Here is a 14,282-nt window from a genome sequence, read left to right as displayed (position 1 = left end):
AATATTTATGAGATAAGAAGAACTAACCAAAAGAAAAGGAATATATATATATATATATATATATATATATATATATATATATATATATATATATATATATATATCGAACCTGGGTCGGAGAGGCAACTCGACTTGCTTTAAATTTTCACGATGAGAGAACTCTTTCATTAAAAGTCAAAAAGTAAAGTTTAGGCTATGAGAATTTTCATTAAAGGTCAAAAGTAAAGGACTAGCACAACAAAAATAATAAAATTAGATTGACAAAAACAAACACCAAAATTTTTTAAAAAAATATCAAAATCGAAAAATTAAATTTTAGTATTTTCCGAAACTTTTGTAATATATATGAACTTTAACTCAAATATTCTCTAAAGTTTTTAAAATATTTATGAGATAATTAAGAAGAACTAACCAAAAGAAAATGAATATATATATATATATATATATATATATATATATATATATATATAAATATATATATATATATATATATATATATATTTTGAACTCTTTCATTAAAAGTCAAAAAGTAAAGTTTAGGCTATGAGAATTTCATTAAAGGTCAAAATTAAAGGACTAGGACAACAAAAATAACAAAATTAAATTGACAAAAATAAACACCAATTTTTTTAAAAAAAATATACGCAGCAGGTGTCGAACCCAGGTTACACTGCTACAAATGGGTGTAGTTAACCAATGGGACAAAGTAAGTATTGTGATTATTTTGTAATCGTTTTAAAATTAACCTTTCGCCTATGTTCTTATTTTGACGCAAAACCTTTAATTCGTCCATCTTCTTGATTGGAACTGAACTTTCCTCTTTTGTTCCTCCGCGATTCTCGTTGTTCTTGTTGGAATATTATTTTATTTTTTTTAAGCAAATTCCTTATTCTGCTGGATTTCTTAAAATCGATTTGGAATTTTTTAATTTTCAACAATTGTTCCCTCCAAAAAAAATCCCGCAATATGTGGGATATAGAAACTACAATTAGGGTTTTTTTTCTTTTCTCTGGGATATAGAAACTACAACAAAATCGACTGGTTCCTTAGAGAGAATAACTGTTGACGATTAAAAACTTCCATCTCGATTTTGTGGACTTCGGAACTGAGTGACGGATTCGACTTGCTTGCACGAATTCAGGTATTTGCAGTAATTTCCATTATTTTTTCGTGAATTCGAGTTGGTTCCATAGCAGTGCAGTAATTTCCATTTTTTTTTTCGTGAATTCGAGTTGGTTCCATAACATTGCAGTAATTTCCATGATTTTTTCGTGAATTCCAGTTTGAACTAAAATCGACTGGTTCCTTAGCAGTGCGTTAATATCCATTATTTTTTCGTGTATTCGAGTTGGAACTAATGCAATTGATGTAATCTTCCATTAATTTTACGTATTCTTTGTGTTAATTTGTGAATTCGAGTTGGAATTATTGCAATTGATTATGCTTTGAATTCGAGTTGTAATTTTTGCAATTGATTATTTGTGAAATTAATTTTACTGGACTTTGTGTTAATTTGTTAATGGAATTAGAAACTGTGACCAGGAATGAACTCAAACATACCCATTGGATTTTTAAAAAAAAAACTAAAGTTTACTTAGAACTATACTATAATAATCAGTCAGATGATTTTGGGTATTACTGTATCAGTGAAGATTTTCTGGTGTTTATGATTTGATGCATAATAAGGTTGAATTATCTAGTATGTTGTTGATATTCTTGCTAAGATGTTTTTTTAACTTATCAAACTAAGCTTATAATGTCTTAGTTGTTTGTTGAGATGTTTTTTTTCATGATATTTGGTTCTCGGTTGATTTTAAATTGCTACTTGGTTGATCACATGTAGTGTGTTGTATATATGATTTCCACTTATGAGCTATAATTACCTTATTTTTCCTGTTTTTAATTTATTCTATGATAATTAAATAGGACATTATGGAGTCAAAGAGTCGTGAGTGGATGCAGTGCAAAAAAAATGACCCTAGGTATAAGATTGGTGTGAAACAATTTATAGAATTTGCTTTTTCACAAAAAAATGTCAAAGATGTGGTGCCTTGTCCATGTGTGAAATGCAACAACGAAAGGAGAAAATGTAGAGATGAAATAGAGTTGGATTTGCTTAAATTTGGAATTGTTAAGAGTTATACACGCTGGTTGCGGCATGGGGAAAGCATCAGTGATCAGACAACTCATAACAATATCATAAACGAGTCAAATGAATTCCAGGAGCATGAGCATGATGAAATGTTAGATATGCTACATGAGGCATTTGGAGTACCGCTAGAAAATTATGCTGAGGGAGAGAGAAATAAAGTGAGTGAAGGTGGAGATCCTAAAGATGCAGCAGAAGCTTTTTACAAATTGATGGGTGATCTTGAGTTGGAGCTATATCCTGGGTGTAAGCAATTCTCTAAGTTGTCCTTCTTAGTTAAGTTATTTCACATAAAGTGCTTAACTGGAATACCCAACAAAAGTTTGGAAATGGTTCTTAACCTATTCAAAGAAGCATTACCTAAGGATAACACTTTGCCGGAATCTTATTATGAAGCTGAAAAGATCATAAAGAACTTGTCGCTTGAGTCCATTAAGATTGACGCATGTCCTAATAACTGCATCTTATTTTGGAAGGAGCATGCCGATGCAAATGAATGTGTAAAGTGTCATGCTTCTAGATGGAAAAAGAATGAACCAAGTAGCGAATCTTCTACCTCACAATCTAAGCCTAAGAAGATTCCTAGCAAGACAATGCGTTATTTTCCGTTGATCCCTAGGCTTCAAAGAATTTTCATGTCAACCAAAACCGCTGCAAGTATGAGATGGCATAGCGATGAACGTGCTGATGATCCTGATGGAGTAATGAGACATCCAGCGGACTCCAAAGCTTGGAAATCGTTTGATGAACAATATCCAACATTTGCCTCCGAGCCTCGAAATGTTCGCCTCGGTTTAGCAAGTGATGGGTTTAGCCCCTTTAGAAATGGACATATTCCCCACAGTACATGGCCGGTATTTCTTATCCCGTATAATTTGCCTCCATGGCTTTGCATGAAGCAACAATCTTTCATTCTCTCTATGCTTATCCCAGGTCCTAAGGGGCCCAAAGATAAAATTGATGTTTACTTGCAACCTCTAATAGAGGAGTTGAAGTTGCTTTGGGAAGTTGGTGTTGAAACATACGATGCCTCAAAAAAAGAGAATTTTAGAATGTTTGCTTCTTTGCTGTGGACTATAAGTGATTATCCTGCATATGGTGATCTATCTGGTTGGAGTACTGGCGGAGCTGTTGGTTGTCCTTCTTGTAACAGTGATACTTGTTCTAGGTGGTTGTCAAATGGGGGAAAACATTGTTATATGGGTCATCGTAGATTTTTACCTATGAGTCATATGTGGAGGTATGATGGAAGTACTTTTGATGGGAAGCAAGAGTTGAGACCAAAACCTAAGCAGTTATCTGGTGAGGAACTGCTACAACAGGTTAATGATGAACAAGCTGCTTCAAAACATACTTCAAAAAAGAGGCGACGCACAAAGAAGAAGCAAAAGGCAACAAAATTATGGCGAAAGAAAAGCATTTTCTTTGAATTGCCATATTGGAGTAGTCTTTTGATACGCCATAATTTGGATGTGATGCACATTGAAAAAAACGTATGTGAAACTTTACTTGGGACATTGCTAGATATTGAAGGGAAAAGTAAGGATAATATGAAAGCACGTTTAGATTTGGAGGAAATGAACATTAGAAAGTCATTGCATCCTATAAGAGATCCTAATAATCCAACAGAGATCCCAAAAGAGTTCCCACCAGCTCCTTTTACCTTATCTTTGGAGCAAAAGAGGAATATGTGTAACTTTTTGACTAGTGTGAAATTTCCGGATGGGTATGCTTCGAATATTTCACGAAATTCCTCACTTAAAGAGCGTAAACTCTCTGGGTTGAAAAGTCACGATTATCATGTTATCTTGGAGCATCTATTGCCTCTTGCCATACGTGACTTGCCCGTATCATTGTCCGCTCCACTTATTAAGTTGAGCGAATTTTTTAGAGAGTTATGCTCTAAAGCATTGAAGATTGACGAGTTAGAGAAACTCGAAGAGCAAATTGGTGTTACCCTTTGTGAGTTGGAACGAATTTTCCCACCATCATTTTTTGTGATTATAATGCACTTACCCGTACACCTTGCAAGTGAGGCTTTGATTGCCGGGCCAGTTCAGTATCGATGGATGTACCCTATTGAAAGGTATGCGAAGTTATGTTATTTGGTATTTCTTTTTTTTGGTTGATAATAGTAAAATACTTACTAGTGTTTCTACGTACTTAACAGATATCTTAGCAAACTAAAAGGGTATGTCCGCAGTAAAGGTCACCCGGAGGGATCAATGGAAGAAGGTTATCTTTTAGAGGAGTGCTTGACATTTTGTTCAAGATATATGGATGATGTAGAAACAAAATTCAACAAGCAAGATAGAATTTATGATGATGATGGTGATGATGATATTAGTTCAACTGACTGCCTTCCTATATTCGGGATAAGAGGTAGAGCATTTGGGAAGGAAAATCCTCGTTTACTTAGTACAAAGGAATGGGAAGAAATTCACTATTATGTGTTGAACAATTGTGAAGAAGTGCAACCATTCATCGAGTAAGTTTGTAGTTTGTGTTCCATTCTATATACTCTCCTTTTTATGGTAAAATTGTATAACTTTTTCGAAATATTATCATAGTGAGTACAATCGCGATGCGACAAATGCCACGGGGATGGTTTCTTCACGTAAAAGAAAATTCATTCAATGGTTTAGAGATCAAGTAAGAATTTTAAAATAACGAAATCCTTTTTTAATAGTTTCTTTTTATAATTGTAGCAATCCTCTAAAACCTATATTTTGTTTATTTATAGGTCACAACATTGTCTAAGAGAAAACATCCAAGTGCTACCAATAATTTAATATCATTAGCACAAGGTCCAGATCGTGCGGTGGTGTCTGTCAATGGATACATGGTTAATGGGTCGATGTATCGCACTAAGGACAGTGAAAGGGAGAGAGAAACACAAAATAACGGCGTTGTTGTGAAGGGAGAAAGTGGAGCTTCAAATCTAGAATATTACGGCCTTTTGCAAGAAATCATAGAAGTTCAATATATTGGACGAAATCGGGTCATTTTGTTCAAATGCGATTGGTGGGATGTTCATACCCAAGGCCAAGGGATCATTACAGATTCTTTTGAGTTTGTAAGCGTCAATACCTCAAAAGTGTTGGCTAATGATCCTTACATTTTAGCTTCTCAAGCTCAACAAGTGTTTTATGTCGATGATGTTGTGAAGCCCAATTGGAAGGTTGTAGTTAAGACTACACCAAGAAACTCCTATGATGTCCCGGAGCTAAATGAATAGAACGAAGCTGATTATATGCTCGATAAATATTTTCCTATTACTCATTTTCATTGTTATGTTATAAATTATGAACTTCAATTGTGTTTCAATTTAAGCTTTCTACATTGAATATATTTGTGTTAGTAAATTACTCTTTTGTCTTGCCTTTTACCACGCCGTTTACGTTAAGAGTGACTGATTAGATTGTTTGATGAATTTGTTTGCCAACTTCTCTTGCCACCATAATAAAATTCTTCACGTGTTTGATAAGATGCAGTCTTCTGCCTACATTTTCATTAATGCAGACACAATGTTATGATTTTATTTTAAATTTGATGTATAATAATTGTATTCATTCTAACAACATCTTTTTTTTCTCTTAGCACTAAAATGTCCAGATTTGGAGGGAAGACGCCTTCTAATCATGATGATACGACTCCAAATGATTATGAACAACAAAGACTCAGGCATATTAAATCTAACAAGCTGAAAATGCAAACTTTAGGTATAAAGCGCATTGCTGCTTGTGTGACAAGTTTGGTGGATAGCTCAAAACCTCAGAAAAGACGACAAAAATGTAATTTTACACTTGAGAAAGATGGTGACTATGTGCCTGACGAGGATGAGGAAGATGAGCGTGAGGATCAAACTCAAATTATGACTACAAATAAAAAGGTACGTTCTACTTCCGTGTTTCATCTTGTTCACTGCCCATCCATTATGTTCCTCTCCTTCTTTTGTCTTTATTTTTTTGTCTTTTCTTTATTTGATGCTTTCTTTCTCTCCATCTACTCTTTTGGTTATAACTTGCCTGTAGTCTCCTGTCGAATGCTATTATATTTCTTTCTTCTCACTTGTTGATGTTTATTTTATATTTCTAGCCTAGAATTATCTTGAGTGCTATTGCTTGCTTATGTTTTATGCGCCTGGAAGTTGACTGTTAGTTTGGTTTTTGGTTTTGGGAAGCTGACTGTTAGTTTGGTTTTGGAAAGCTGAGTGTGAGTTTGGCTTTGGGAAGTTGACTGTTAGTTTGCTATTGCTTGCTTGCTTCTGTTACATGCGCCTCGAAGTTTAGTGTTGTTTTCCTGTTCTAAGTTGGTTTGTCTTGGTCTAATGGGATGCCTCTTGTTCAGTTGAGTAAAATGAGGTTTATGTTGGACTTGCAGAACCCTGCACAAGCTGTTGTGTTGATGTTCCTGATCTTCTCATTTCTGTTTGCTGCTCTAATTTTGTTTTTAGAAATTAGAATATTGAACTGGGGGGAAAAACGGGGCATGCGTCTTAACTACCAAAATAAGTAAACCAGGAGATATAAGCAAACCGGGAGTCTAAATGATTTTTAGTATGTTCAGTTTAATTACCTAATTCACTTACCCTTCCCTGTGAACTGATACACTTATTTTGACAAAATTATTTCATTCATCTAATCTTTATAGCTGAAAGATGATTGCATAAAAGAGCTAAAGGCTTTTGATGATACAAAGATGGGAGTGAAAGGGGTAGTAGCTTCAGGTTTGTAAATTGTTCCTAAAATTTTCATTCGTCCATCTGACGAGCTTTTAGAAGAACTGAGGACTCCATGTTGTCAATCTCCAAGTTCATGTGATAAATATCGAAGGATCTGTTTTCATATTTCCATCATTATCGGTTTAATAGTAGTGCACAACAATGCCATTAAGTTTCTGCAACTTGTTAACTCAAGCACTCATTGCCATCATTTCTTTTAGTCTTTAAATTTATATTACTAGACAAGGTTCACTAAATTTATCCTAAACTTGCAGCTCTTAGTTATGAGCAACTGTCAGAAGCTCAGAAATTCCAATTCTGCACTATTTGCCTCATATACTTGATCACAGTAGCTAGAATACAGTTTGGAAGTTGCTAAAGGATGAAAATCCAAATTAAACATAAAAAATTTGCCTCTGAATCCAGCTCAGTGTCTACTCAGACTCGCAGGCCACACCACAAATCATGCTCAACCGAATTTAAGAACAGAATTTCGGGAGGAAGAGCTAAAGCAGAATAAAAGACTTCAACATACACCAGGAAATATAAGAGGAAATTCAACTGAATTCTCTTATCATGTTCTGGGCCATTTCTGACTTGTCAAGCCTTGCAACCTCTGTCTTTAGAGTTCAGACCCATCAGCCCCTAACTTGCAGTATTCTGTTCATTTCTGTAATGTTCAACTGAACATTGGACCAGCAATATTATCTCAACTGAGAGCTAGTAAAAGTCTTCCACACAATGTCAGACCCATGACAGTTTAGCAAGAGACTTTTAGAATTAAGATCTGATAGTTCACTCCCTTTTCTTAAGTTGGTATAGCCTTAAAGTTCAAAGTGAAAGAGAGAACAAATCAACATTCAGATTACTAGGAGGGAAACAACAGGTCAGAGTCACTCATAAGAAGTCAGTGTCAACATGTACAATAATGTAAAAATATCAAAATTGAAATTATCATCAAAGCTCATAAGTAGTCAGTTTTTCTAAACACTGACATGGCAAATAATCATAAGACTGATTGAGTCGGTTTGCGTAGCAATTCCAGATTCTTTGTTGCAAACTGAACAACTTGCCTTGTTCAGTTTCAGCAAGCTGTGGTGTGGTAAGATTAACTGTGGTCTATTGCAGCAAGTTGAACATAAACTTGTTTTTGCTATGATTACAGATTTGAAAACCATCCAGAAGTTATTGTTGAACCTGCAAGAGATGATGTTGTTCAGGTTGCTAATTCTATGAAGCTATTTTTTCCTTTTTGTTTCCTGCTGCATGAAATTGTTTGAGGCTTTATGATTGATCAAGTTTCTCCGGCTGCTTGCTGGTCAACTTATAGTAGTTTGTCCTGAAAATAGCATCTGAACTTGTGATTGCTGTCATGTTCAAAATAGATGTAATCTCTCACCAATTTCTTTTCTTATAACTTTAAGGTATTGGGGCCTTTTCTACAACAGATAGTGGTTCTCTGCTCAATGACCGCATAGTTGTTTAACGCGAACCAAATAGGTCTTTGCCGAGTTGATTAAGAAAAAACTTCCAAGCACTTTCAGCTGTTGGGTCAAGTCTCTTGTTAATTTGTCTTATTGTGTTGTGACTCCCATTAACCAGTAAAATGAAGTAAAGTTGTGTATTTGATGAAAGTAGCCGAATTACCAAATTATACTAAAAAAGATGGGACTTTGCCACATTGGTATAAGAAAATCTTCAGTGGCTTTTTGGTAACTGAATAAGTATGCTGTCAAATAAACTTGAATTTTAGCCAGAATAGTATCCATTCAATATTCTTAATTCTTCTATGCTATTATTTTCTGTCATTAGTTGTAACATTAACCTCATTGCTTAAGGACCCTGTTACAATTAGGGAATTGTGGCCTGGTGCAGTTAGTGAGAGACAACTATACCTAGGAATAAGTAGGAATTCTACATAATTGCACGCGCCTCATCATCTTTCTTTTTCCTGGAAAATCTGGTTATTTAACGCAGTGCATTTTTATATTATAATTGACATCACTTTTATTTTTATACAATGTGGTACAAGCATTACAAGCCATAGACTGCAGTACTACAAAGAGTGAAAGAGCTATTCAAACATCATCACAAATTAAGATCAGAGGATGAACCTCGGATGATGAACCAACTTACTTTTTATTTGATTTTTTTTTCAGGTTAAAAATAATGAGATCAAAGGAGGAGGGAAAAAAAACAAATTTATTGCACCGATGTCAGTTGCCAAGTTATTAAGATCAAGACCGAACAAGGAAAAACAAGCAGCACATGGAACAAAAGAAGTGGGAACAATTAAAGAAACCCTCTCAACTTTACAAGAAGGTTTATTTATTTGCTCAGTAGAGTTTGAATGTTATTTCGTATATGATTTAAGTACACATTTATTAGAAATTGACGAATCTTTAATTCACGTTTGCTAGACCTTCAACGATAAAAGACGTTAAAGGATAGGCAAAGCAATACTCTCCATAGAGGTATAAGTTATTCTTTTTATTTGGTAAATAAGCATTATATTAATAATTGCAGCACATTCCCCCTACCCCACCCCCACCTATCAGGTAAAATATTTTATTTCATAACATGTATTAAATCTACATATTCTGATACTTAACATGAAAATACAGTTGATTTAGAGCATGATGAGAGGCAACTTGTTGAGAACAATGATAATAATGCTTTAGAAGATCAAGAAGGCGGTAAGGATCTAGACGAGACAAGAAACTATGGTTTAGAAAATCAAGAAAACAATATCATTTCAAACACGTTGAGAAATCATGACGAGGAGACACTTGCTGACAAGGAGAGGGGAGAGGATAATTCTGGTATGACTTATTTTATACTCTCTAATTTAATATTCTTTCTTCTTTGCAATGGTATTGAGTCAGGTTTAAACTATATATACATGTATTACAGCAAACAAGAAAAAGAAGAAAACATACAAGACCGTCACTCCTAGAGGCCCTACAAGAAATCTTCAAATGGCAAGAATGAGACCCTGTGAGAAGAAAAAAGTGGATTTCAACATAAAAGGCCAACCTATTGGTGTGAATAGAGCTTGTCTTGCAAGTTATTGTGGCTCCCTTGTTAGAGATCCTCTTAATGCCCCACTTCAAAAGTTGAAAGTATTTTCAGAAATTCCAGAAGAGAATAAGGAGAAGATGTGGGATCTTGTTCTGGTATAAGTTTTTCTTGTTTAGTAATAAATATTTTTCATATACTTTTCGTGCCGTATTTGTTTTTACTAAGAGTTGTACTTTTGTTTGCAAGGAAAAATTCGATATTGGACTTGAGGATGATCAAGATGAAGGGGAACGTGAAAAAATAAAAAAAGAAAGGAAAACATACATCATGGGGTCTTTGAATAAAAAATACAGGAATTATCGTGCAAGACTGAAAGCTGATTATTATGATATTGAGAGCACAGACGAGGAGAGGCTTAAAGAAGAAAATAGGCCACCAAATGTTGACAAAGATGACTGGGAATGGCTTGTTGAGTACTTTGGATCAGACGAGTTTAAGGTAATTACGTATAATATTAATCTTTTTCCGTATATCCCTCCCCGATCTTTCTACTTCTCATTTTCCAATTATATTTACATAATATAGGGTAAAAGTACAAGAAATACCAAAAATCGATCTTACCAAGATGCCGGACACACTTCTGGTACAAAGAGTTTTGCTCAAAAAGTTGAAGACATGGTAATACTCTCTGCTTGCTATGATTTTTGTATTAATAAAAAAAGAGTAAAATATCAATTTGCTAATCTATTTTTCGTTTGTAAAACTAATTCGAACGTGACAAAGTAATGCCGACCATGCTGAAATTGTACGAAGAAACTCATTCAAAAAATGATAAGACACCGGTTACTGAAGTGGCAAAAGAAACAATGGTAAGAAATGAATGCTTGATATATATACTAATTGCTAATTGTTAATGCATTTTAATTTTCCCATCAACACTTCTGTTAGTTACATAAGCCAATGTTAGAACTTGAAAAATAAAGGCTTCTATGAAACAATGTGTAGTGGTTATGTGTTTCTCAATCTTTTAGTAATGTGTAACGATTTTTTTTGCGCAGTCAAAAATGAAAGAGCTTTTAGCGCAACGTGAGGCGGGAGAAATAAAGATGACAGATGAAGAAATCTATGCAAAAGTTAAACCCATTGGTAAACGCGGTCGTGATCGTGGCAAGGGAGTAAGCCCCTCTATTACATCATTATATGGGTCATTCAGTGAAGGAGAAAAACTGCGAAAAGAAGCTAATGAGGCAAAGATTGAGGCAAAGGAGGCCAATGAGAAAAATGAAGCACTTACTAAAGAGATGAAAGTGATGAAAAAAAATATGGAACTTATGAAAGGGTTCATGGGAAAAATATTTGATCGTTTGGGTTTTGATATGGATGAGGTAATTTGTTAATTAAAACCATTATATGCTAGTAGTATATTTAGTTTTTTCTTAATTTTTTTGAATTATTAATATATATTACATTATAATTCTATAATGGCAGTTGTATGCGGAAGGGGATGGGGATGGGGATGGGGATTGGGATGAGGATGAGGTTGAGGATGAGGATGTGGACGAAGAGCATGGTGAGGTGTTACGCTGATCTGTTGCTGCTGTTACGTTGATTTGCTTTTGTTGTTACGCTGTAAACTGCTGTTGCTGTAAGTGCTGTTGCTGTTGCTATTGCTGTAAGTGCTGCTGCTGTTGCTGTAAGTGCTGTTGCTGTTGCTGTAACTGTTGTTTCTGTTGCTGTCGCTGTTGCTATTGCTGTTGCTGTAACTGCTGTAAGTTGTTGCTGCTGCTACTGTTGCTGTAAGCTGCTGTAAGCTGCTGCTGTTGTTGCTGTAAGCTGCTGCTGTATGCTGCTGTCTTGTTGCTGTTTTTCCGTTTTGTTAGACTTTTGGTTTGACTTTTCAGTGACTATTTTTATGCACCAATCTAGGGAAATTTAAACCGTCAGGAGTGATAGTAATATCCGAATATACCAATCAGACATCTTCTAAGACATGTTATTTTTGTGGTTTTTGTTTGTTTTGGGCTTGCTCGTTGTTGCAAGCTCTAAGGTGTTTTTTTGTTTGAGATTGGACAACAATTGATGTTTTTATTGTTAATAATATTATTGAAGTTGATAAATATTCGATTCTTATGAAATTTGGTGGTTACTTTTGTTATTTTATCAATACACTAACTTTATTTTCGCTACCTCTAAATACCTTTTATGACAATATAAAATTGCATCTAAATATCATTATTTTAAAAACAAGATGTTACCTCTAATTATATATAAAGGCATAATTAAATGGTTGCCCCTAAATATACGTCGTTTTAGAAACAACCGTTTATACTGCCTCTAATTATATTTCGAGGCAAAACCATATGGCTGCCCCTAAATGTATAGTGTCTTTAGAATCAACTTTTACTATTTCCTCTAAATATATTTTGATGCAAGGATATATGTAGCCTCTAATTGTATTTTGTGACAAGAATATACAGATGCCTCTAATTATATTTCGAGGCAATAATACGTGGTTGCTTCTAATTATATTTTGAGGCAAAGATATATGGTTGCCTCTAATTATATTTTGAGGCAAGTATAAATGGATGCCTCTAATTATATTTTGAGGCAATAATATGGAGTTGCCTCTAATTATATTTTGAGGCAAGGATATATGGTTGCCTCTAAATGTATGGGCTTTTAGAAGCAACACATTGTGTTGCCTCAAAAGGGGCCTTTAGAGGCAACCAATAATTAGCGACGGACTTATTAGAGGCATCCACTTTTTTGCTTCAAAAACCCATTAGAGGCTAAATCCCTATTTTTAGAGGCAATTATGACTTGCCCCTGTATCCGATTTTTCTAGTAGTGAAATTACCAGGGTGTTACACAAGCGCTCGTCGCGGCCCTTCGCTTCACTCAGTAGCGTGCAGGCTTGCCTCGCTTGGCTTATCGCGTTGCTGCTTGGGACGCATCGCCCAACGCTCGCCCGAAGGCTTCTCCCAGTGCCAGGACTTTCTGCCCCTTGGGAGGCGCAGGACGTGTGCGATGCACAGTCCCTGCCCTTCGTCTCGCCGAGTGCACATGCACGCAGCAAGGCACGGAGGCCTGCCGCGCACACATGCCCCTACGTACGGACAATAGCCATCCCTCGCCTAAGTGCGAGTGGCTTGCTCGTCCAACGAATATAAAATTTCAATTTTAGTATATGAAAAGAAAATTTGCATGATTTAATTTTTCATAATTATAACAACTCCAATCTGTTTTAATTACAGAAATAATTAAAGTGTGTGGTTTATTAAAATTTCAAACAATCTTATTTAGAAAATTTATAAATCTAGGCTAACGATTATTCAAATTTAACGAACGATTATTATTGACAAAAAGTTGAATACATTAGATAAACCAATCCAAACATTTAAATCGTCCTAAACATTTAAATTTCAGATTTTTATCAAATTTGGTTTAGGCTAACGATTAAAATTAACGAATGTAATCAAAATTTTAATCCTTGAATTTTTAAATGATCCATTTAAACATGAAATCATATTCCCTACCAGCCTTAACATATTTCCAGATCTAACCAATTAATAAAATTAATTTTTAATCATATAAATCATTAAATTAGGGTTTCAGAATTAGGGTTTATAATTAAAAATTATGAACGAATTCAATTCTAAAACTTCATAAAAATCATAAAAAAACCAGTAGGACAAAATTCGATTAATTATCAGTCGAGTAGATATTATAATTAGTTTTTAAAGTCGTTAAATTTCACGTTTTAATTCATTAAACACGAAAAAGGCCCAAAAATGCATATTTCTGGGCTGAATTTCACAGATCTTATCTCATAAGTTCAAATTGGAACGCCGATTCCAATCGCTTTAGGCTAAAAAAAAATCGAAAATGCAATACTTTTTGAATACAACAATTATTTCATGATTCATCCAATAATCCGAAAAAAATAAATTCGAAAACAAAAAAAAAACAGATAATTCGACCATATTCAAAACATGAAAAGTTGCGAAAAAAAAATTTAAATACATGAAGCTCATGATACCACTAATGGGATTTACAGTCAATCTAATTAACATATAAGCGGAATAATCCCGAATCCAAGATCCATGTAAAAGTATAGATCAAGAAACACATACTTTCGATGTGTGTACTCCCACTTGCCTCACAAACACGGACAAGAACTCCATGTGTAGTTCCTCAACAATAGTCCATCGACATGTTCAGATCCGCCTTGATTCCGTTAGCTTAGAACTTCCACAAGGTGTTTTGGCTTTTTGGAAAAACTCACTTTGGGTTCTCTAGGTGTCTAGGTTTGAGTGATGTATTCAGTGTGCAAAAAACGTAGGTTTAATGAATTAATCTAGGGAATATGTAGCAAGTAACCGACCACTT

General features: G+C 34.6%; 4 protein-coding genes across 4 annotated transcripts; all 4 read left to right on the top strand.

Annotated features, from left to right (window-relative positions):
• The first annotated feature begins 523 nt into the window (after positions 1 to 523).
• Positions 524 to 10,636, top strand: LOC130461786 (uncharacterized). The gene is made up of 8 exons (XM_056829999.1): positions 524 to 1,141; positions 5,750 to 6,041; positions 9,032 to 9,224; positions 9,497 to 9,694; positions 9,786 to 10,048; positions 10,140 to 10,391; positions 10,479 to 10,571; positions 10,616 to 10,636. The coding sequence occupies exons 2-8, from the start codon at positions 5,757 to 5,759 to the stop codon at positions 10,634 to 10,636; spliced, it is 1,305 nt and encodes a 434-aa protein (XP_056685977.1). The 5' UTR covers positions 524 to 1,141; positions 5,750 to 5,756.
• LOC130461787 (uncharacterized) lies at positions 1,933 to 4,278 on the top strand. The gene has a single exon (XM_056830000.1). It carries the CDS (start codon positions 1,933 to 1,935, stop codon positions 4,276 to 4,278), a length of 2,346 nt encoding a protein of 781 aa, XP_056685978.1.
• Positions 4,372 to 5,415, top strand: LOC130461031 (uncharacterized). The gene is made up of 3 exons (XM_056828911.1): positions 4,372 to 4,637; positions 4,720 to 4,801; positions 4,893 to 5,415. Exons 1-3 carry the CDS (start codon positions 4,375 to 4,377, stop codon positions 5,385 to 5,387), a joined length of 840 nt encoding a protein of 279 aa, XP_056684889.1. The 5' UTR covers positions 4,372 to 4,374; the 3' UTR covers positions 5,388 to 5,415.
• Positions 10,637 to 10,666: 30 nt separating the features above from the next.
• Positions 10,667 to 12,028, top strand: LOC130461234 (uncharacterized). The gene is made up of 3 exons (XM_056829234.1): positions 10,667 to 10,762; positions 10,952 to 11,278; positions 11,382 to 12,028. The coding sequence occupies exons 1-3, from the start codon at positions 10,679 to 10,681 to the stop codon at positions 11,478 to 11,480; spliced, it is 510 nt and encodes a 169-aa protein (XP_056685212.1). The 5' UTR covers positions 10,667 to 10,678; the 3' UTR covers positions 11,481 to 12,028.
• The last annotated feature ends 2,254 nt before the right edge of the window (positions 12,029 to 14,282 follow it).

Source organism: Spinacia oleracea, chromosome 5, assembly GCF_020520425.1.
Source record: "Spinacia oleracea cultivar Varoflay chromosome 5, BTI_SOV_V1, whole genome shotgun sequence".
Classification (NCBI taxonomy): Eukaryota; Viridiplantae; Streptophyta; class Magnoliopsida; order Caryophyllales; family Amaranthaceae; genus Spinacia; species Spinacia oleracea.
This window is presented reverse-complemented; position numbering and strand designations above follow the sequence as displayed.

Bases quoted from the DNA above. Each gene is read 5' to 3' on its own strand.
- LOC130461031 (XM_056828911.1), top strand. From the start codon at position 4,375: ATGGAAGAAGGTTATCTTTTAGAGGAGTGCTTGACATTTTGTTCAAGA. The intron at 4,638-4,719 runs GTAAGTTTGTAG...ATATTATCATAG, and splicing joins GAAGTGCAACCATTCATCGA to TGAGTACAATCGCGATGCGA. The intron at 4,802-4,892 runs GTAAGAATTTTA...GTTTATTTATAG, and splicing joins TTCAATGGTTTAGAGATCAA to GTCACAACATTGTCTAAGAG.
- LOC130461234 (XM_056829234.1), top strand. From the start codon at position 10,679: ATGCCGACCATGCTGAAATTGTACGAAGAAACTCATTCAAAAAATGAT. The intron at 10,763-10,951 runs GTAAGAAATGAA...TTTTTTGCGCAG, and splicing joins AAGTGGCAAAAGAAACAATG to TCAAAAATGAAAGAGCTTTT. The intron at 11,279-11,381 runs GTAATTTGTTAA...CTATAATGGCAG, and splicing joins TGGGTTTTGATATGGATGAG to TTGTATGCGGAAGGGGATGG.
- LOC130461786 (XM_056829999.1), top strand. From the start codon at position 5,757: ATGTCCAGATTTGGAGGGAAGACGCCTTCTAATCATGATGATACGACT. The intron at 9,225-9,496 runs GTTATTTCGTAT...ATGAAAATACAG, and splicing joins TTGCTCAGTAGAGTTTGAAT to TTGATTTAGAGCATGATGAG. The intron at 10,572-10,615 runs GTAATACTCTCT...TAATAAAAAAAG, and splicing joins CTCAAAAAGTTGAAGACATG to AGTAAAATATCAATTTGCTA.
- LOC130461787 (XM_056830000.1), top strand. From the start codon at position 1,933: ATGGAGTCAAAGAGTCGTGAGTGGATGCAGTGCAAAAAAAATGACCCT.